Source organism: Styela clava, chromosome 1, assembly GCF_964204865.1.
Source record: "Styela clava chromosome 1, kaStyClav1.hap1.2, whole genome shotgun sequence".
NCBI classification, from domain to species: Eukaryota; Metazoa; Chordata; class Ascidiacea; order Stolidobranchia; family Styelidae; genus Styela; species Styela clava.
In genome coordinates, this window is record NC_135250.1 from 20363672 (window position 1) to 20387413 (window position 23742).

The following is a 23742-nucleotide window of genomic DNA, read 5'->3' on the forward strand; positions in this document are numbered from 1 at the left end:
CAAGTAATATATTTTGTTCGATTTAATTATATTTATCCCGTTTCTGTTAGACTGGACGAGGGTGCCGCCGCTCGATAACCAGAATTGGTATTCGGCGTCACCTTTCATTCTGGAATGCGATTTTTCATATTTCCTTTAATTTATGTATGTATAGCTCGTACTGTCAGCTTGGTGGAGAAAAAATTACTGATTACTGAAATCTAAACCTTCGTCTGAATCGAATTCCTCGTATAGTTCGTTCTGGTTGTCACTTTTCACCAGTGGAAACATCAAACTGTTTTCGGCATCTCTTGTTTTGTTTTATACGGGTACCACAGTATAGGATATTTCTATCGCAACGCCTGGCCCACTTGATGAGCTACATCCTATATCCCAGTTTGTAGCCACTACAAGGTGTTACCGAAATTAGTAAGGAATTACCGCTTGATTCATAGCACTTATTTAGTTCATTCAATGACTTCAAACACTATAATGTACAATGTAATCTATCCCACACTATATGGAATTATAAATAGAAGCCTCTGAGTAATATAATTTGGAATGAATATTAATTAAATCATCTTTAGCTAAACCTATATGCAAAGATAAAAGTCACTCAGTAAATTTATAATATTAAAACCGTAAATAGAAACGGGAAGAAATAAAACAAAATGGCGCGTAAAAAAGGGGGCGACAACACCATCTTATATTAGGATATAGATATATTAAATAACTATGAAATGAAAAGGTATTATTGGGTGCCATTATGGTATCATTAAAGCAGGTTGGAATGTTAAATGAAAGATTTCCTAAAGTTGTGTAGTGTTCAGCATATAATATAGTCAATAATAAATAGTTTTTGATTTTGTATTTACTATGTTTGAATTCAAACTTTTCAATTATCATACTATTTTCTCTGTTCTAAGCCCATTTTTAAATTGAATGTCATCGAAATGATAAATAAAATTATTCTTTCATTTTTATTACAAACAGGTTTAGTATTCTGGAATATAGTAAACATATAAATATAATCATTGGATTCGTTGTTAATTAGATAATATAGCTATTATTATTATTTTGAAAGGGGGAAATTATAAGGTAAGATTAAATGGCATATTTTCTTCAAATTCAGGCAAACTTATTTGTTTACTCATATTTAAATTTTTAACTTCTTTAACGGAAAATATGTGGAAAAAGAATAATTATCCCGAATAAGAATGGAACAAATTTCAAATTTAAAAAATTTTGAACCGATTAAATTCTGGAACACTCGTATAAATTGAAAACAGGTAAGGGTAAGTGAATGTCGCGGTTTTTATGGAGTTTGAGGTCCTATGCTCCAAACTACCAAGTTTATAGGTAATCCGGACCTGACTTTGCCCCACCCAAGGTGTAATATATTGTATATAGTCAATGTTGAGAGTTGTCATTCAAGATATCTACTAACCTAACGTATACCAATGGGCGTTTATAATGGTTTTTATTCAACCAAAGCCGTGAAAACGTCATATGACAAATTCGTCTAGTCTTGTGCAAAATTTCAATAGTAAGGCAAAAACAAACTCGAGTTCAATTTATCTTTTAGGATATTATCTTACATATATTCATCAGATGACTGAATTTAAAGAAACTAAAAACAATATATTACAGACTTTCATGGCAACTACAACGTTTTGTATTGACTAGGTTTTTCATACAATGATCAATGTAACTGTTGAAAAAAAAATTGTGAGTAAATATATGTACACAATTTTAAGATTTTGGTCGTCCTGGAATTTGTGAAGTTTGAACGGAATTGAGCATTTCCAACCATCATGAATAAACTTTCCAGCCCTGCACGTACTATAAATTATATACAATATATACCTATATGTCTCATTTCAATTTATTCAAACATGAAATAATAACTCAGAATGAAATACTATTATAAAATAGTATTGAATTTATCGCATCCATTCAGACACGTCAGTTTTCTTTGTCTCTTTTCCTCAGTAAATATATATTATTTTTGATAACCGTGAGATGATACTATTGACAATTACAAAATGAACTTCTAGTTTCCACTCTAAGTAGAACGGCTGTAGATCACAAATAAAATCAATGAAAGTCTCCGCTAATTATAGTAATAAATAATAATTCAATCATAGAACATTTTGTCTATGATTCATTTGACATTAGTATCATTCCGTACCCAATTAATACTTCAATAAAGAAACTTTAAATGAAAGGTTGAAAGTAAGTTTAGTGCAATTTACTTTCTATTGTGTTTTCGTCAAATGCACGTTTTGCACATTATTCAGATTCACAGTCAGTTTAGATATCTTTGATTATTATAGATAGTACCATAATATGATTTAATATCATTAATTTGGAATTAATTTTGAACTATGTAATATACCTTATATTATTTATAATTATGTTGATATACCTTTCATGAAATAGGAAAACCAATCATATGAACCATAAAACTGCCAACACAATTCCTACTGAAAGAACCCATGACTTGTTGCATTCCATATCGAAAAATCAAAACCATTAAACACGTGAGCTAAAAAGGGAAAATTAAACTTCTATAATTTACCTATTTGATTATATTAAGCTTGAACTCTATGATTTAAATATTCGCATTTTACACTTAGAGATTCTAGCCATGCTATGAAACATATTTTATGATATTGATCCCACAGGTACAATTAGTATTTCTATATTGCATGTTAGCTTAACCAAATCAGATCTCTGAAATGTACTCTGTGTACATGAACATTTGAATCATTATAAAAGTAATAAATTTTCTTGTTGTTGTTGTTGTTCTTGTTAAAGAATGCTATATTCTACAATTGATCGATAATAAAATTTAATTTACGTAAACTTGGTTCTGGTTTGTGTCCAAAATACATTGCCGTCTTTGGTCTCGATAACTTTGCAATGCGTAAAATCCTTGTTGTCCCCCATAAATCGCCACGTCCGATAGCGAAGTCAAATCAAACTCTTTGTCGTAAACTAAAATAAAAGTCGTTCTAATTTGATAAAAATAATAAATATTTACGTTTGTTTTGGATCTTAGGACAAAAATGTCTCGGTTTGATTTATTGTTCAAAACTTTGTTCTCAAATACAATACATCTTTATCACATATTACATATTTTTTTTTATATTCAACTCATTTCACTGGAATGTGGGATATCTGTACAATAGTTATACTGAATCTATACAAACCTTCGAATATTGTAAAACTTCTTGCAGAACGTGTCACGTTATTTGAAGCAAAGCATTGATATTTACTTGAATTTTCTATTTTTGCGTTTTTGATAAACAAAACAGACGTTCCGGCAGATTTTCGATATACTCGTTCACTGACTTCTTCTTTGACTTCTACGGCATCACGGTACCAACTAAGATTCGGAACAGGAAAACCTGAAGCAGTGCATTCAATTTCCAAATTGTTCTTTCTGGGATTGTCGTCAAAAACTTTACTTTTCATGGAAAAACTGTAACGAGGTAAAATGGGAGAATTTACAAGAAAAATATTGCTTTTATTTTTTATCAAATTTTGACCGAATCCTACGAGACCAGATATTTTATCCACATTGCTTACTCGGTGCATTAGGGTATTTTACTATTGGTAACTATCAGAGATTACCAAAGTAATAATTGAAAAATTCTGTTGTTATATTGTTTCAACTTACTTTTTTCACATGCAAATTCTAGTTTTTCTTGACAATCGCAGTTTTCCCATCCACTGTGTGTCAATTCGACACATTAACCTGTTCGAGGATTTTCGACATCAAACCCAACATTTCTTTCTCGGTTCCCTAAAAATGGGCATAAAGAGTTGTCGGTTATGAATTGCGTATATTTTTCCGAACAGCATTGAAAAGCTATGTGAACTATTTAGGTAATCGATAAATGATCTGGATATTACATAATTGCTGCGATTAGTTTCTAAATTGTTAGCCGAAAAGATGGAGGAAATTTTAATTTAGCATGGTCAAAAGATATTAAACAATAAATTTTTATCATAAATATCATTGGAATTATTGATTCTTGCTTTTTCAATTCACGTCGTATTTTTTCATGAACCCTTTCGTTTTCAATTCTGACAAGTCGACTTCCTTGATTTTCACAAGGCTATTCAAATGTCAATGCTGTTGATGCGCTCGACGAAAAACTGAGTGTTAAATCCGAATAATACGAAGCCGAAATATCGGAAGTATCTGTAAATGAAGTAGTAAGATTAGAATCTTTAAAATCAAAATTTTTTTTAATTTTTTTTGCGGATTAAGAAGTTTGATAATCCGCATAATAGCCCCGAAGATCGATATAAAAGTTATAATACAAAAGTAAATATGGTATCTAGCTTCAATTTACCTATCTGACAAATGTAACCAAAATAATCATCTTAATGTTTGTCGTTTCATGTATGATTTCAATGAGTCAAGCAAGATAGGCAAAACGTAGAGGTTGACCCGGCTCCCTGAAAACACAAATAAGTTTTATCCGCTTGAGATGTAGATGTGTGTGTGCAAAATGACGACACAATCCTAATTTTCGGAATCAAAGTATTTTTTACAAAGATAGACTAAAAAACTGCAAAGTTACAAATACTATTGGGGAAAATTATTTATTCAAGGTAGTCGATTACAATAAAAACAAATAAAATCTAACCAAATAATAAGATTGATTCGTTCCATCTCACATTAAAATTAATAATATAATCATGAAAATATATGTGATTTGTGAAAATTAATTCATTGGCTCCAGGCGGAAAATCTCAACATTTTCTATTATTGATAAACAATCACCAGTTTCTAAATCCAGTATATACGAGTGTTCCATCATCCCATACCCAGATGCCTTCATTGTTGAAGCCACTTGCTCCTATCCACACATTTGGGTAACCCCTAATGTTGCAAAACATGTATCAAATTGGTTTATTACAAAATTGGTTCATTCCACCATGAGTATTACTTCAATTTCTTGTATAGCTGAAAGAAAGCGTTGGCTATTCATGATGATAATATGAATTCGGTTCTAGAGGAAAAAATAAATTCGTTTTATTTCAAAACTTATATATTATCTATATATATCGTGATATATCTTATTATATAATATTAAATGACAATAAAAGCAAGAGAGCAATGTTCCAATATATGGACACGAAAGCCCAAACAAAGTAGAACGAGTATGCAATATGTCAAAGTAGCCTACCGGTAGCGTGTGAAGGCGAAACAGCCAAAAATGCACCATTTTTAATTTTGATGACGTCATCGCACAAAAAAACGAATCAAATGGAGCCCATAGAAAGATTTGGAAATAAAAAAAGTAATAGCCTTCTAGAAAATACAGTCCTAAACTACTGAAAATATTGAAGCAAATGTCCCATCAGTTATGAGAGCGATTTTTTTACAAGAAGAAAATAAATAATAACAAGAACAAAAACAACATAATAAGAAAACGATCAATATGTTCACTTCTGTCCAATAAAATGATTTGTTTTCAAAAAGATGTTTCCGCTTCAGGCTTTGCTAGTAGTAGTCATTTGAAAGTGTTAAACAATCTGCTCAAGAAACTGTGTAGAAATCAAATAATGGATGCGAAAAATTTGAAAAAAGCTTTTCATACTTACCGTTACCGAGTTCCCAATTTACCCGATGTTTCTGTATTTTAGCATAATTGAGTAATTAAACAGTATTTGTGGAATTTTATTCTTTATTATCATGTTTTCTATCCAACAGAATTAGTCCAAAAATAAGTTCCCAATGCGCACAATTTACGAAGGACATTAATTAGATCCTTGGTTATACAGCGGCTATATGTGGTTTTTGAAACTTTGCTTGAAAAGTTTGCATTAAAAATTTTACAACTACTTACCAGAAAAAAAGATAATTCATGATATGCGCCGGAGTTTCCCAGTAAGTGAAGATTAAGCCGACATTTGAGTTGCTTTGAGTAATTTTTAAATTCGTTCTAAATCCCGACATTGATTAAAGATAGAAATAACAAACAGAGTGAATTCAGATATAAGGAGGTTTTCCACATTTGTATTTCAGATTGTAAGTTAATACTTGCCTGTGTATGATACATTATCATGAGATACCCCGTATTTTTCCTTCGCAATTGAATTTTCATATTGTGATTCTGCAACTTTCAACATATGTCTCACAAATTCTTCGTTATTTGGCATTTCCCTAAGACAATTGTGTTCTGAAAAAAAAAACATAAAAATAGTAGCAAAGCAAAGAATTATATCACATTCACTGCACCGAATATTCTTAACGAAAACGATTGACCATAAGCTGTGTGGCGTATTTCAAGAAATTCAAAAACATTTAATTATTGTATAGAAGCACTAAAGACACTGAAGTGGCAAAATTCGTTTCAAAGATTTAACCCTCCCTTCCTATTTATTGTGGCCTATGTAAACTTTTCCAGTTTTGCAATAACCTAAAACAAAAAATAGTATTCTAAAATATTCAAAAACGCTCTTGCCTTCTATTATAAAATTTTGTTTGTATTGAGACCGATATTGATGTATGTGCCCCACCCCAGTGAATGAAAACATTGAACATAAAAAACACGTGAAACATGCCAAAATTTTTTTTTTTTTACGTAGGCAATTCAATTTGTAGAGACGGTCATGAGTTGTGAAAAAATTTGATGGACGCAAAGAAAGAAAGAATGGAAACTTTACGATGCGGAATATGATGGAAAAGATTTTCAACGCAGATATTTTGCGATCAATGATGAATCTCTACAGTAAACCTGTACTCTCAATGAGAAATATTGGTTAATATGTGATAACGAAGCAAAATCGCATTATTTTCGAAAGAGGTGGCAGACAAAGTCAAGCATACAATGTCCGTTGTCTATAATACTATATAAATACGAAAACAAAATCCTAAAAAAGATTTTGTTGTTCTATTTCTTGTTTATGCATACTGATTCCCGTGTATAAATACCAGCTTTACCCTTGATGTAATTTGCAAAGATATAAAATGTATGCTGCTGATAATAATTGCAAAAAAAATAAAAAGTATGTGACATGCATTGAAATAGCATTTTTAATATTTAGTAGGATATGGTAATACATTTGTATTATTACAGCAATACGAAGTTGCGGCATGAAATGGACAACGTAACGCAATCTCTTTAATATTCATTTTCAAATACAATAATATATTTTGTTCCACTACCTATTTCAAATATCTACACGCATTGATTCAAATCAAATCAAAAAAGGATATATCGAAAGCCAACTTTTAATGAGGTAAATGTTTTCTGTTATGTCTATTCGTATTTTAATTGAATGATTTCTATGCGAAATAGTCCTTGGGTATCGTATAGGTCGTTTACTAATAAACGGTAATTGTAACAGAAATGTTCAAAACAATCGCTGAGTGTTTGTTTAACTCTTGTCATGAGTATAGTATGACTAATGTTTACCATTATATAACCAACAGAGCCGAGGCTAGAATTCGAAGTATATATTATTTCACGGCAAATTTGAGTCATTAAAACCGCAAAAAATTAGAAAATATTCTTCTATGATTATTCGCCATTCAAATGGTTTTAAAAGTGAACCCATTTTCGTGAGATGTTGACAGATAGTAAGAACACAAATGAAATCGAGTCTTTGTCGTCAGTGTTTCTAAGAATTCTGTTTTAGCCTCAAGGTATTAAACTGATTTGCAATATAAAAGCAAATAGGGCACCTCTAATTCTCAGTAATAAAATGATATTTATGTGGAAGCAAGCTACAAATTTATAAACTGCGCTAGATCAATTTATTTGCGTGTTGTTAACTATAAAAGTGCTGTAATACCTTGTAGAACATCTGCAATCATAAATCACCAATTACCTTGGATACGCATTTCACAATAAATTTCACGATAAAAATCTGTCACATCTATCTTAAAACATGTTAATATATTTCATGAGGTATATAAAATTTTGAAATTTGCTGCCAATTTCAAATTTGCATTTCAGGTTTAGTAAAATGTTTTAAACAATCGTTTATCTGATTTTATTTTAGATTTAAATCATTGTACGCATTTCTTTATTTAAAATGTTGTACGGAACCTTCATTTTGCTCCTCGGAATGTTTTCTCAAAGCCGAGCTGGTAAGTAGTCTAGTCAACAATTTCTTTAATAGTTTATACGACTGCAAATAAGTTATTCTTGATTTATTAGCTGTGTAAAAACTTGTAAATGTAAAGTGCTTGTATATATGAATTTTCATGCTTTTAAAACCTTTTTACTTGTACCTTCCAAAATAAAGTCACTGATTGATTTGGATCATACCTAACTGTTGTAAATTTTTATTAAACAAATTTTGAAGTAGAGCAAATTGAATTAACATACTTTTTCCTACATAAAACTCGTCTTTATCAATCAAAAACAATTTCAATTTTCATTCAAATAGTTCAACGTGAAACGGTTTATGTTCGTAATTACGAACTTACCTTATTCACTGGCATTGATGATGCCACAAATCATGTACGTGCTCGGTTAGCGTGTACAGTTTGGAAACCTCGTTCTCACTTGGTTTATATCAAAGACGAACAAGTTCAAAATGCCGTCGATGATTTGTTAGAAGCCTGGTAAGTAGGGTCAACTGCTTTTACAGCAATCTGAAATATTTTCTTACATTTTGGCTATAACTATTTTGTCACAGTGAAGATAATGCATCGTCTTTCTTCAACTGTCTATTATTAGATCTGTGAGGCTAATTCTTTCTTTGACTAATCTTGCTTCAGAGAGTTGAAGGATATCATTGGATATTCCCATAATGAAGAAGGTTTTATTTCAATTTTGGACTGAACACTCTGTTTTTCGTCACAGCTGTAATCATGGAAATTTTTGGTTTCATGTTGACTTAAAATACTAATATAGTTTACATTAGAATTTGAATTTTTAGTCAACATCATTAAGTGGGCAATCGCATATTCTTTTGTAATAAACCAATTTGATACATGTTTTGCAACATTAGGGGTTACCCAAATGTGTGGATAGGAGCAAGTGACTTCAACAAAGAAGGCATCTGGGTATGGGATGATGGAACACTCGTAGATACTGGATTTACAAACTGGTGATTGCTTTATCAATAATGGAAAAATTTGAGGTTTTCTGCCTGGAGTCAATGAATTAATTTTCACAAATCATATATATTTTCATGATTATATTATTAATTTTAATGTAAGATGGAGCGAATCAATCTTATTATTTGGTTACATGAAAATATATTGTTTTAATTGTAATCGACTACTTTGAATAAATATATTCCTCACTAGTAATTGTACCTTTGCAGTTTTTTTAATCTATCTTTGTAAAAGTTACTTTGATTCCAGAAATTAGGATTGTGCCGCCATTTTGCACACACACATCTACATCTCAAGCGGATAAAACTTATTTGTGTTTTTAGGGAGCCGGGTCAACCTTTTCGTGTTGCCGATGATATGGATTGCTTGGCTCATTGGAATCATACATGGAACGATAAATATTGTCGCCATTATTATGGTTACATTTGTCAGATAGGTAAATTGAAGCGTGATACCATATTCCCTTTTGTATTATACCCTTTATAACGATCTTCGGGGCTATCATGTGGATTATAACTTCTTAATCCGCAAAAAAAATTAAAAAAAAAAATTAGTTTTGAAGATTTCAATCTTACTACTTCGTTTACAGATACTTCAGATATTTCAGCTTCGTTTTATTCGGATTTAACATTCAGTTTTTCGTCGAGCAAAGGTAACGCATCAACAGCATTGACATTTGATAAAGCCAAACAGCATTGTGAAAAACAAGGAAGTCGACTTGTCAAAATTGGAAACGAAAGACTGTATAAAAAAATACAAAGTGAATTAAAAAGGCAAGAATTAACAATTTTAATGAAATTTATGATAAATATTGATTGTTTAATATCATTTTTTCACGCTCAATTAAAATTTCTTTCATTTTTTCGGCTAACAATTTAGTAACTAATCGCAGCAATTATGTGATACGCAGATCATTTATCGATTACTTGAAGAGTTCACATAGTTTATCATTGCTGTTTGGAAAAATATACGAAATTCATAACCGACAAACTTTTTATGCATGTTTTAAGTGACCCGAAAAGGAAATGTTGGGTTGATGTCGAAAACCCTCCAAAAAGGAAATGTGTCGCATTGACACACAATAGATGGGAAAGTCGCGATTGTCAAGAAAAACTAGAATTTGCATGTGAAAAAAGTAAGTTGAAACAATATAACACAGCAATTATTTTGAAAAAATGATCTCGATAATCTCTGATAGTTACCAATAGGGGAAAACCCTAATGCACCGAGTAAGCTGATAGGATTGGCGGATAAGCAATATGAATAAAATATCTGGTCTCGTGGGAGTCGCTCAAAATTTGAGAAAAAATAAGAGCAATATTTTTCTTGTAAATTCTTTCATTTTACATATTAAATATGTGAAATCATTCCATGAGTCAATTACTTGCGAGAAATGCAAATTTTTTCAAGAATAACTAACAATCTTCCCAAAACCAACAAGAAATACCAACAACAAAAAAATCAGCAAGGCGATTCATAAGTCCCCTTAGTGTCCAGTTATAAAATATTTAATCTTTGTTAAAGTTTTCAAAACCGTAGCTCAAGAATTCTCACATTCAAACAAATAATAATAAGAAAATCGAGGAAAAATGATTTTTTATTCGCAAAACAGATACTTAATATCGTAAAACGATGGCTTTGAAAGTTCGTTCCATTATTAACCGCGTACCCGTTAATTAATATCCAATACTTTGTTACAGTTTTTCCATGGAATGTAAAAGTTTCTGACGACAATCCCAGAATCACAGAAACAACAAATTTGGAAATTGAATGCACCGCTTCAGGTTTTCCTGTTCCAAATCTTAGTTGGCACCGTGATGCCGTAGAAGTCAAAGATGAAGTTAGTGAACGAGTATATCAAACAAAATCTTCCGGAAAGTCTGTCTTGTTTATCAAAAACGCAAAATTAGAAGATTCCGGAAAATATCAATGCTTTGCTTCAAATAACATGATCCGTTCTGCAAGAAGTTTCACAATAGTCGAAGGTTTCTATATTATATTCAGTATAACTATTGTGCAGATATCCCACATTCCAGTGAAATGAGTTAAACATATAAAAAATTATGTAATATGTGATAAAGATGTATTGTTGTATTTGAGAAGAAGGTTTTGAACAATAAATCAAACTGAAACATTTTTGTTCTAAGATCCAAGACAAACGAAAATATTTATTATTTTTATCAAACTAGAACGACTTTTATTTTAGTTTACGACAAAGAGTTTGATTTGACTTCTCTATCGGACGTGGCGATTTATGGGGGACAACAAGGATTTTACGCATTGCAAAAACAGTTATCAAGACCAAAGATGGCAATGTCTTATGCACAGAAACCCGAACCAAGTTTACGTAAATTAAATTTTAATATCGATCAATTGTAGAATATAGCATTCTTGAAAGAAAAATTATTGCTTTCATAATAATTCAAATGTTCATGTACACAGGGTACATTTCAGAGGTCTGATTTGGTCAAGCTAACATGCAATATGGCGATACTAATTGTACCTATGGGATCAATGTCATAAAATATGTTCCATAGCAAAGATAGAATTTCTAACTGTGAAAAGCGAATATTTAAATCACAGAATTCAAACTTAATATAATCAAATAGGTAAATTATAGAAGTTTAATTCTCCCTTTTTAGCTCACATGTTGAATACCTTTGATTTTTAGATATGGAATGCAACAAATCATGGGTTCTTCCAGCAGGAATTGTGCTGGCAGTTTTATGGTTCATATTATTGGTTTTCCTATTTCATAAAAGGTATATTAACATAATTATAAATGATATAAGTTATATAACATGGTCAAAAATTTATTCTAAATTCATTCCTCTCTACAATCAAAGATAACTAAACTGACTGTGAAACTGAAAAATGTGCAAAACGCGCATTCGGCGGAAACACAACAGAAAGTAAATTGCACTGAACTGAACTTACTTTCAACTTTTCTTTCAAAGTCTGTTTATTTAAGTATTAATTGGGTAAAGAATGATACTAATGTCAAATGAATCATAGACGAAATGTTCTATGATTAAATTAATATTTATTACTATAATAGACGGAGACTTTCATTGATTTTTATTTATGATCTACAGCCGTTCTACCCAGTGTGGAAACTAGAAGTTCATTCTGCAATTGGCAATAGTATCATCTCATCATTATCAAAAATAATATATATTCACTGAGGAAAAGAGTCAAAGAAACCCGACGTTGTCTGAATGGATGCGATGAATTCAATTTTATTTTATAATATTTCATTCTGAGTTATTATTTCATGTTTGAATAAATTGGAATTGGATATATTGTATATAATTTATTATACGTGCAGGGCTAGAGAGTTTATTCAAGATAGTTGGAAATGTTCAATTCCGTTCAAACTTCACAAGTTCCCGGACGAACGAAATCTTAAATTTGTTGCATTTTTATTCTAGCTAATTATTTTTATCCACATATTTTCCGTTAAGGAAGTTAAAAAATTAAGAATTGGTAAACGAATAAGTTTGACTGATTTTGAAAAAAAAGCCATTTTACCCTCATTTCTCTTTTATTAAATATTAATAATAGCTATATTATCTAATCATCAACGGATCCAATGATTATATTTATATTTTTACTATATTCCAGAATACTAGAACCGTTTGTAATAAAAATGAAAGGATAATTTTGGTTATCATTTCGATGACATTCAATTTAAAAATGGGCTTAGAACAGAGAAAATAGTATATTAATTCAAAGTTTTTGATTTTGAACTCAGTAAATACAAAATCAAAAAATGGTTTATTATTAACTATTTGAATGCTGAACGTTGAGAAATCGTTCATTCAGCATTCCAACCTAATTTAGTGCCACCCAACATTACCTTTTCATTTCATACTCACTTAATATATCTATACCCGTTTCTATTTACGATTTTATTATTACAAATTTACTAAGTGACTTTTATCTTTGCATATAGGTATAGGTTGATTTGATTATTTTTAACTCGCAATTATATTACTCAAAGGCTTTGATTTATAGTTTCCTAGAGTGTGGGATATAAAAGTGTAATCTTACATTATAGTGTTTGAAGTCATTGAATGAATTAAATAAGTGCTATGAATCAAGCGGACCCATGGTAACTCCTCGCTCATGTCGGCAACACCTTGTAGTGGCTACAAACTGGGATATAGGATGTAGCTCATTAACTGGGCCAGGCGTTGCGATAGAAATATTCTACTATAGTACTCGTATAAAACAAAACAAGACATGCCAAAAACGTTTTAATGTTTCCACTGGTCAAAAATGGAAACCAGAACGACCTCTGCATGGTATTCGATTCTGACGAAAATTTAAATTTCAGCTTGGTTTTATTTTTTAAAAAGTAAACATCTACGCTTGTTTAATAACTAAATGAATGTTTATGGAATAAATTTGTAGTCACACTTAAAAAATATTTGACTAAACATATGATCACTTATCAGACTTTATATTCCCTTGGCTGGTTTATACGTGCGCCATTGAACTCACCAAAATGTAGAAAGAACGTAGTGTTTACAAATGATTTAATGCAATTACTGATATTTTTGAATGAAGAAATTTGCTCATTGCAAGATCACGCCTCCTTACTCAGAAATAGAAGAAATTCAAGTCTGAGCGCAGTTCCGGCCGACCACTAAAATTGCCATAAGCTACTAAGACTATTGACGTCATACTTAAAAAGCCAATGTGATCAGGAAAACAGCTATAAGGTTATGAATCCCACATAATAGCAGTTCTTGGAAAAAACTTTGGGCATGATTTTTTTTTATATAGTAGATACACTGACAGTGAACGAATGCAAGTTCACAGCTAACCGAGTTTCATGACTCAAAACTAATTTGGAGGAACAAATTTCCACATTTCAGAAGAACACATTTGTTTACAATATCTGTAAAATAAACACAGCGACGCAACATTTTGGCGATGAACGAGTGGTTGCGAATTTGATATTCTTTTTAACTATTTCCAAAGTGTTTTAATACGGTCACAGAAGTCCCATCCCAAACACGACAACCATACTCCACTCTTGGACGTATTACATTTCCATATAGAGATAATATCCAGATTTCTTGTGTGTAATTTATATACTTATACAAAACGAGATATGATTGGAACAACAACAAAAAACAGTATATTTATGTTTTTATGTCAATTGTATATGGCTGAATTTGACAATATATTATGGGCAATACTTTATTTGCGTATATATTATTTACTCCAGCATATATAGATGTGAATAAAAATTTGATCAATAAAAAATTTATGATTAAAATGATACGAGTGATTCAGGTTGTAGGTAGGGCAAAGTTGAAACAACTTTTATTCAAATAATATCGATTATCGATATTGAAGTAGATATGAATCAAATAATTTCGCGTTAAAATTTTACTGTGAAGAACATTTATTATACGGACGCGCAAAAAAACGTTTTGTAAAGACGGTTTTTTCTAATATATAAGCTCAGATATAATCAGTGGGTATAGAAATTACTCTGGATGGCCATCAAATTTAGAATCAAAATGCAATTCGATATGAATATCTATATAACTATATAACACGACCAGCATCGAAGTTTTGTAGATAAATATGCCCCGAGTTAGTGTCAATTAGAATTGGCTAATAATTCGTTAAAAATATGTTAGAAACATAAAATTTGAATAAAATCAAGAGCCATCAGCTAGATACTGCGCAAAAAATTATCTTTAGTTATTAATGTTATAATTTGAATAATTTTTTCCAATAACAAATATTGCCCACAACTGTCGAAAAATTAAATTAATGGTAGTTCCATATTGATGAAAATAATGAAATATAATATAATGAATAAAACGATTTATTTCTATTGGCTTATGATTGTAATCAAACAATCGCTTGTTAATCAAATTATGTGGAACATAAATTTTATACAAGCGAATTTTTTCTGAATTGTGTTGGAATGATGTTCAACTTTTATAATATGGCACCAACCGAATATATTGAACTTGTTGTCAACTTTGGCAATTTGTTTTCCATGTTAATGGTGGTGACTAAGTTGATCATATGGACTATGTTGTCGGACTAAAAATACTTTCACATCAGGCGAATAAAAACACTTTTCGCTTTGTTCACATTTAATCATTCAATCTTACTACGAATTCCTTCAACCAAATATACACGAATATAAACGAATTACAGATTATAATCGTTATCAGATATAAGACAGTGTGTGATTCAGATTTATTCTTGGAATTTTAAATTGCAAACTGTACGAACTGCTTCAACTAGTGAAACTGTAAGTAACTATACTGCACATATGTAACAAAGTATGAAATATTCCCCGTGGTGATATCTGAATAATAAGGCTTTTCTTTAAGTTTCGTTTCGATCAACCTGGGTATAACGGCCACACGCACAGTGACTACATTTTGATAAACTGGAGAAATTAGTTACGGCAATACATGGTGTATTAAATGTTAAAAAAAATTTATGAATATATATAGATAAGGATTTATCAATGATTTTTTATTTACATCTTTGTAGGAAAATTGATCGCAAGTTATACTTCGGAGACTATGAATTTACGTTTTATGAAGATGGAAAAGACAGATATTACCGCGCTCAACATGTCGTGTACACATATTTTTTTAAATTGAAACTTTACGAACTGCTTCAAACAGTCGAACACTTGCTTCTATTTTCGACAAAGTTATTTTACACCATTGTTACAACGAACGATTTTTTAGCCCATTATTCAGCAAATACTTTTGATGACAATGTTAAAAAATCAGATTTCGAATAATAATGATCAATTTTTTGTTTCTTGTGATATAAATTGATTGAAAGTTGCCGCAGTATAAATCTAAGTTTTTGTGTGAAAGTCCATTGAAAGGGGCAACGAAATAATTTTCTTGGTTGACTTCGAAATTTGATATCTTTTGTGTTATGAATCAGAAATATGAGTTGCATCAAATAGGATAGCGTTTCCCAACCTTTTTTGTTCACGGACTAATTTCTCACCGGCGAAAACCTTTGCGGACTCAAGGTACGTTTAGTGCAACGGTACTCTGTGTAAAGAACCAATAAAACCAAACACAACAGAATTTCAACGATTTTCAAAATGGGAAATTCGCTGCAATTACGCGTTCGTTAAAAGAGCCGACTTGTTAGTGTATAATGGCCTGTTCTGTCGCACAATATTCAGTCCATGACAACGACGAGAATTTAAAATGTTTTTCTATTTTAATTTAATTGGGTTCATGGTAACTCGCGGCTGCGTCGACTTACGGAAGATTAAAGCATTACGTCTTTAAAATACTACGACAATCTGCGGCAATCGCCCGATTATATTTAGTTTTGATACATATATATTGTTTGCGCTCTTGCGAATTTGTTATTGCCTCAAGAACAATCCTACTATCTGCTATAAATTTCCAGAAAGTACAACTTGATTTAGTACTTATTAAAAATATATTTAAAGTATATTAGTAAATTAAAAATACATTAATCGCCTTGCTTTATTATTAATTTAATTGTGATCATTTTAATCTGCGGTTGTGTTGACGAAATAAAAGCAATACTACTCAGAAAATATCATGACAAACCGTGGACACAAAAATGCGATTACATTTTGTTTTGATTCGTATTTTTGTGAATTCGACAAAACTGAGTTGTTCGTACAACACTTACGGCGCTCCAGCACTGTACGTACCAATGTGAAGGCGGTAATGCAAAGAATCCTAAGGGAAAATGCCCTGGTACGTTTACTTCGGTGGCACCCGAAATTTTGCGATTGGCAATGTCTAAAAAAGCGTCTTCAATCGGTCGCGGACAATCATAAAACAAAACTTGTGCTATTCTCCGTTTTATTTTCCGTATTTTGTATTGCCGCTTTTCAAGTAAGAAAATTTGGGTTGACACCTGGAAGGAAAAAAAAAATATTCCTTGTTGTTCGAACTCGGGGGAAACACCACTTAGGTATCTATTGAAGCGTGTGCAGACTCGTGTTTTCGTCGGAAATCCGCCAAGTGAGTTGGGAAATCCAATCGTTTGATTAAGCGACGCGCAAGTGACCTGTTGCGCCACTTGTTACCAATTTTCGAATAGTAATTGCTATTCTAATAGTAGAATATTGGAATATATGCCCAGCACTACTCAGTAACAATTAACTATTGACTCGATTAATGTTATGTGAATAAACTTGCTCTTTATGTTTTGTGTAAATTCTAACGTGAATCGTAACTTGGCTGATAGTTAAGTTTCGCAAAAACGTATGCGTCCCGCAGTGAATTTCGGGCACGTTGCGGACTCATTCAACCGCTCCGCGGACTCATCTGAGACCGCGTACTCGGGTTGGCAAACACGGAAATAGGATTATGGCGGAGTTTGGCAACACAATTCAAAAACTGGATAGCGATTGTCTCTTATTAATTGTAAAATTAGACCAATTTGATCACATTGTAACTTTAAAAACATGCTTCCATAATAATATACTTTTTAAAATAAATAAGCGTACTTCAATTTGTTGTACCAAATCATAATCATCAAACAGCGTCATAACGCAATTCACGATCATATTCAAAACAAAATAAATAGATTATGCTTACATCTGGTTATATCCATAGGTAGGTTGATATTTTTCGAGACTGCAATGCTAGAATCCCAGCTCATCCCTGCCATATAACGTGTAGAATCCACGAGGATGGGGGTGAGGTAAAGAGGCTAAATATGACCTTGGACGTTGTATAGTTAAAGTGGAATTGGTCGGCGAGAAATATGACTCTGTTCAGTTCTTGTTATTACTTTTTGCAAATATGATTATTAAAACCAAATATAATTTCAGTTATTGATGTGTACCAGATGTATTATAGTGGAAGTGGATACTTTATGACTAAATAACGTATGTATATTTAGAATACCTTCGAAATAGCATCAAATTGCGATGTCAAAGCGACATGTAATAATGTAAACATGTAATAATTGTTCTTTTACTTAAGATTTTTAAAATGCCTTGAGCGATATTTGTTCGCAAAAACACCAATCGCTATATAAAATCTTCTGTTCGGAAAAAGCCAGCATATCAGTGAATATAAATTTTGCGGACGCCAGAGCACGTATGGTAGGTACGGGACCTAATTGTTAAAGCGTTGGAATTACACATCCCGGGTCCAGATCCTGTGCCCACAAATGCATTGTGTAGGTAATGCCAAACCGGTCTCCCAATAGCTTTTTGGTTTGTCAATAAAGAAACGATTCTTCAAAATTTGCAACTTGAAAAAATTGATTTTCATTATAAACTTTCGTTCTAGAGAAATACCTTGCATTTTCTTTTTTTGTTATGTGGAAAAATTTTGTTATCGAATGGAATCAGTTGAAGAAGTCAACATCAAAAAATAGAAAGAGTTTTTAAAAACATTGAAAACATTAAACGAACGCCTCCATATTCGTTACCTTCTCTAGTCTTGTTTCAAGCAAACGGTTATATATCCGTATAACTTTAGATATATGAATCACTATTGAAATTTAAGGCCTCAGTATGGTGCGCACTAATTTGGTTTGGAAACATTTGCCACTGAAATTTTTGAATCCACATACTAACTAAATTATTTTACAAAAATATTCTGTGATAACTGGGTATTGTTTCCTAATAAATACATGTATCATTCTATTTAATATTGATAGAAGCATAAATATTTTTTTCAGATTTTTTTATAGAAATGGAATTTCAGACAATGAAAATTTTAGGATTAGCATTTGTTTTCTTTATTTCGCAGAATGAAGGTAAGTAAATATAAAATCGTTGATTGTAAATAAATACAGCTGCACAGAAATACTTCAATGATTATCAATTAGAGTGGCTAAAATTTTAAAATTCTTTGATTTGTAAAATTATTCAACATCAGTTCAAAGTGAAACTGTAAGTAACTGTACTGCACATATGTAACAAATTATGAAACATTTCCCGTGGTGATATCTGAAAAAAAGTTTTTTTTTTAAGTTTCGTTTTCTTTAAATCAACCTGGATATAACGGATACACACAATGAATACATTTTGATAAACTGGATAAATTATTTACGTCAATGCATGGTGAAATGTTACAAATTCTTATGAAAAATATAGATGAACAATTATCAAAGATATTTTATTTACATCGTTGCAGGAAAATTAATCGACACGTTGTACGTCGGAGACTATGAATTAACCTATTATAACTCTGGAAAAGATGCATATTACTCCCATCAAACTGCTATTTACGAATGTGTTGTAAAAATGCCTGGCTCAAGATTGGTGATTACAGATAATGAAAATTTACATGAAGCAGTGAAAGAACTCTTGAAAAACAAGTGAATTTTATTGATTTTGTCTCTCTCTGTGCGTGTGTGTTTTTTTGAGTGTTTTTTTTTTTATTTTATTTTATTAAACTGACTAAATACTGTTAGTCTAACGATGTTGGAAAGCAATAAACGTTCTGAAAGAAATACATATATTCCAGTAAAAGAATCAAACATATTTTGTGTTTCAGTACATCAGATAAAGTCTTGATTGGTGCATTCAAGATTAGAGAAACCAAAGAATACTATTGGATGAATGGGGAAAAGCTCAAAGCCGGATTTACTAAATGGTAATACTTTTTATTACTTTTTGTGTTTAAATTGTTTCCGACCCCTTATAATATTGAATGTGTTATTTAATGTTAAAGGGCTGAGAATGAACCAACAACTGACTACCATACTACAGAGGACGTGTATGTTACATTTGCGGATTCTGATTTAAAGTGGTTTGTAGAGCCATATTTCTATGGCACTCGAACTGGATTCATATGCCAAACTAGTAAGTTAAAATTATTGGTGTGAGAAGATTTTGTGTACATAATATATATTCAAATTTCAATGCTGTGTTCATTTTTAATTTCATGTTAATAATTTTAGGTCGTTATTGGTGTTTTTTCTTTAGTAGAACATAAAAACTTTTATCAGAGGTTCTCACGCTGCAACGATAATCGGTTGTTTTTGTACAATTTCTGTAGCTTAGTTGTATTTTATATGTAATACGTATTTAGAAATATTTGCCGCTGTAGCAATATTCTCTGACGTGGAAATTGCCATCACAGAATGTATATTTTAGCATTATAACCTAAACACTTATACTATATTGTAATTATGCAGGAATTGACAAACTCCAACCGTCGTACTACGCTGAACTTTCTTTCGAAGATACAAACTCTACAAACACAGGCATTGGAACTATGACCTATTGGGATGCACAGAAGATGTGCACAAAGAATCAAAGTAGAATTGTAGACATTGTTAACGATAGGGCGTTCTTTGAGATTCGTGAAAAGTGTGCCAGGTATTTCAACTTTTCCATAATGCTTTCTTCCCGTAGCGGACCGCTTCTATTGTTTATTAGATGACAGAGATATTCGATAGCATAATTATACAGTATGTGGTAAACTAAACTGAATACTTTCTAAATACTTTAGCAAAATTATTATGCTTTTATCTGTATTATGAGTATGATTCTTAAAAAATGTAAATATTTTTTTTAATATTATTCGGCCTCCAATTAACAAAATTGACTTAGCCTAGTTGAGACACGAGCTGGGGTTTTTTTTAGTCCAAATTTCTTCCCTATGTGTATTCATGACAAACTTTCGCTCAAGATAGATAATTAAGATTATATTTTTCAAACACCAATTCAATAAGAAGAAAAAAGAACCATTGAAACTTTTGTACTCTTATTTAGTGACCCGACACTCAAGTATTGGATACGAAAAGATGAAAACTCTAAAAACTGTTTAATTATGGGAAGTGAAGGATGGTCACAAAATGATTGCGATGATCCGTCTATTTATCCCATTTGTGAGAAAAGTGAGTATCAGGCACAAATTACGTTGTTTATAATATTCACAAGTTACATAGTAGATGAATCGACGATAAAAACAGAGCGTGTTGACGTTTAAGCTATTAAATAATTTGTATATGCTACATTTCCTGGGCGACTAGCAGAACAAAATTTGACTCTCGGTTATATTTCCTGTGATGTGCTTCTTTGTGAATATCTCATCTACAAATAGTCTTAATTCCTGCCTCCGTTTTGGGCGTGCGTTTCTGAGCAATTTTACTGAAATTGTATGTGAAAATGATTTAATTTTTAGTTCCACCATGGGGCTTGAGAGTTTCCAACGAACGACCAGTTATTAAGAGAAAAGAAAGCATTACGATTGACTGTAGAGCATCAGGATATCCAATTCCAATTGTTGGTTGGCAACGAAGGGATAGAACTGTCAGCGAAGTGTTAAATCGACGAATCCATCAGATAAAATATGACGGATTTTCTCGACTTGTGATAAACAACGCCAAGCCTTTTGACTCAGGAAGATATCATTGCTTTGCCACTAATTCAATTAATTCTGTGAGAGGATACGCAGATGTCAGAGGTAACACAAGTACAGTTTGTAAAATTCGTACGGGGCTACGCCCTGACATCATTCGTGCCCAATTGTGTCAATATATCAAGTTAGATGTACTATTTATATTATTATTATTATATTCTTAGTTGATGGTATGATGCAACATAATTTTACAACATTTGAAGAGAATTTCGTACAAAATACGTAAGTGATGTATTAAAATGGATCTCCGTTATGCAACATGTTATATGAATTAAATTACGTATAAGCCCATGTTATTAAAACGCCGGCTGTTTCCTAAATAACATTAGTCAATATTACAATGTTATTCTAAGCTATGTTGTCTTTACTGTTCACGCACATATGAAATGAAATATTAGCTTTTGTAGAAACATACGAAGGAATGCATCTTTGTTGAAAGGCTTGGTCGATCCACAATTTAAAATAAATAAGTATTCAGTTGATTCAAGATTCTTGATTAGTCATCTTTATTCTCGCTAAGGCATCTCTGTATTACAAGCACACTGATCCATTTGCGCAAAAGAATAAAGCAAGGAAAGTTAGTTTCGCGTAACCCCGACTTAAAGTATTAGGCTAAATAAGTATGTGGTATTTGTGCATTCTAATAAAATCGGTACTCCTTTAGTGTGTGTGTACCAGGTGAGGGTTAGGCTCTAATTTGATTCCGATTTCCCCTATTTTAGCTCTATTACGAGTTCGGGGACTGTCCGTCTTAGCCAATTCAATTTACCCCCTTACCAATGGGCTTCAGTCCGTCTGCACAATTTGTTGTAAAATAGGCCAACAAAATTAATTACCACCATATTGATACACACACTTCGGGAGCGCCCTAAAATCAAATATATTGTAATATTTTGATTAAAAACAAGATTACCTGATACACACTTTTCATACAGAATATCTGAAAGCAATAAACCAAGTGCCGCTCTACCATCAATTGGTCGACCTTCAATCAACAATTTAGGTGAATATCACCTATTTTCTGGAAATATTTTGATATATTTATACGTACGATCATTGCAACCACTTATTTTGTGTGAAAATAATTTGTTATTATTCAATATGTGGTTATAGTCAACTTTAGATATTAATCTGATGTAATACAAAAATGCATATTAACCTAAGTTAATATTTATTTTAAATAATATTATTACAAGATGAATACTTCATACTATATAAGAGAGCACTTTTTTTTTCAGAACATTCGATGTGCAGTACATTGGAGTTCTCAGTTATTGCAGGTTTTGCGTTACTCTGGTTAACTGTTATCCTGGCGTACACAATATATCTTTGGTAACGTATTTTTGTTTGTTTCAAGTTACTCATTTTATCCAACAAAAAGCTGCTTTAAAACCTATTCCAACCCTATTCTCATAACTATCGAAGTATTTGCGAATCATCAATTCTGAGCATATCAGCGCTAAAAACGGATTTTTATCAAACTTTGAAATTTACGTTTCCACAATCTATTACAATATTTATTTCTACTGGTTAAGCTAACTATATAATAGCTAAATTATCAGCTAATGCTGTTTTTTGTAAATGAGACTTCCAGTCTACGCGAAAGCGACATTTTGTTTAAATACTTTTTACTCTTTCACAATAACTTTATATTTTTTATTTATTTATATAGTTGCTTCAGGAAAACAGCGAAGTCGGCTGATGTGTTCACATCCAATAATCTTGATGGTAAGTTATATTTCAGTATGTTACAAATGTTCTAGATTTAATAACAAGCACCTCGGTAGTTTTACTAGCGATTCCTCAGCCAAAAGTTAAATTGTCAAATGTCTTTAAAATTTTTGTAAGTGTTGGCAAGCGCAGGTGGTTCGTCGTATCTATATCTTTATTATATTAAATATATCAATGATGATTATTATTCTTTATCGATTTTTGTTGGAGTATTGTTAAATAAGGTACTCAAACACAGCGTTTACATTGCTTATGATATTTTTTTTTCAGAATCAGCGAATGCGAAAAATGTGATGTCAAATACAAAATAACACAAAAATGGATATATATATCTTTAATTTTGTGTTTAGTATGATAAATAAAACATTGTTATGCTATAAACTGTTGTTTATTTTGTATGAGTCGTATTTATTTTATATTTATGATGAATACAAAGACAAATCAAGAGCGTATTTATGATATCTGAGATGCGATTTGGAAAGATTCGTGGAGAATAGATTGTAACAAACCTCGTCAAAATATAAAAATCCTCTGTCCAGTAAATTA

At 31.4% G+C, this 23742-nt stretch overlaps 2 protein-coding genes across 2 annotated transcripts; both read left to right on the top strand.

Annotated features, from left to right (window-relative positions):
- Positions 1-7971: 7971 nt before the first annotated feature.
- LOC120348412 (uncharacterized) lies at positions 7972-12370 on the top strand. The gene is made up of 10 exons (XM_078112317.1): positions 7972-8098; positions 8401-8578; positions 8968-9066; positions 9400-9512; positions 9666-9849; positions 10009-10211; positions 10777-11061; positions 11283-11423; positions 11748-11838; positions 12172-12370. The coding sequence occupies exons 1-10, from the start codon at positions 8044-8046 to the stop codon at positions 12194-12196; spliced, it is 1374 nt and encodes a 457-aa protein (XP_077968443.1). The 5' UTR covers positions 7972-8043; the 3' UTR covers positions 12197-12370.
- Positions 12371-18078: 5708 nt separating this feature from the next.
- LOC120348469 (uncharacterized) lies at positions 18079-23577 on the top strand. Its single transcript, XM_039418592.2, has 13 exons — positions 18079-18188; positions 18773-18850; positions 19231-19414; positions 19594-19692; positions 19771-19901; positions 20237-20420; positions 20817-20941; positions 21229-21510; positions 21630-21687; positions 22401-22468; positions 22704-22797; positions 23138-23193; positions 23467-23577. Exons 2-13 carry the CDS (start codon positions 18787-18789, stop codon positions 23505-23507), a joined length of 1386 nt encoding a protein of 461 aa, XP_039274526.2. The 5' UTR covers positions 18079-18188; positions 18773-18786; the 3' UTR covers positions 23508-23577.
- Positions 23578-23742: the final 165 nt, after the last annotated feature.

Bases quoted from the DNA above. Each gene is read 5' to 3' on its own strand.
- LOC120348412 (XM_078112317.1), top strand. From the start codon at position 8,044: ATGTTGTACGGAACCTTCATTTTGCTCCTCGGAATGTTTTCTCAAAGC. The intron at 8,579-8,967 runs GTAAGTAGGGTC...TTGCAACATTAG, and splicing joins GATGATTTGTTAGAAGCCTG to GGGTTACCCAAATGTGTGGA. The intron at 10,212-10,776 runs GTAAGTTGAAAC...ACTTTGTTACAG, and splicing joins AGAATTTGCATGTGAAAAAA to TTTTTCCATGGAATGTAAAA.
- LOC120348469 (XM_039418592.2), top strand. From the start codon at position 18,787: ATGGAATTTCAGACAATGAAAATTTTAGGATTAGCATTTGTTTTCTTT. The intron at 18,851-19,230 runs GTAAGTAAATAT...ACATCGTTGCAG, and splicing joins CTTTATTTCGCAGAATGAAG to GAAAATTAATCGACACGTTG. The intron at 20,942-21,228 runs GTGAGTATCAGG...TTTAATTTTTAG, and splicing joins TTATCCCATTTGTGAGAAAA to TTCCACCATGGGGCTTGAGA.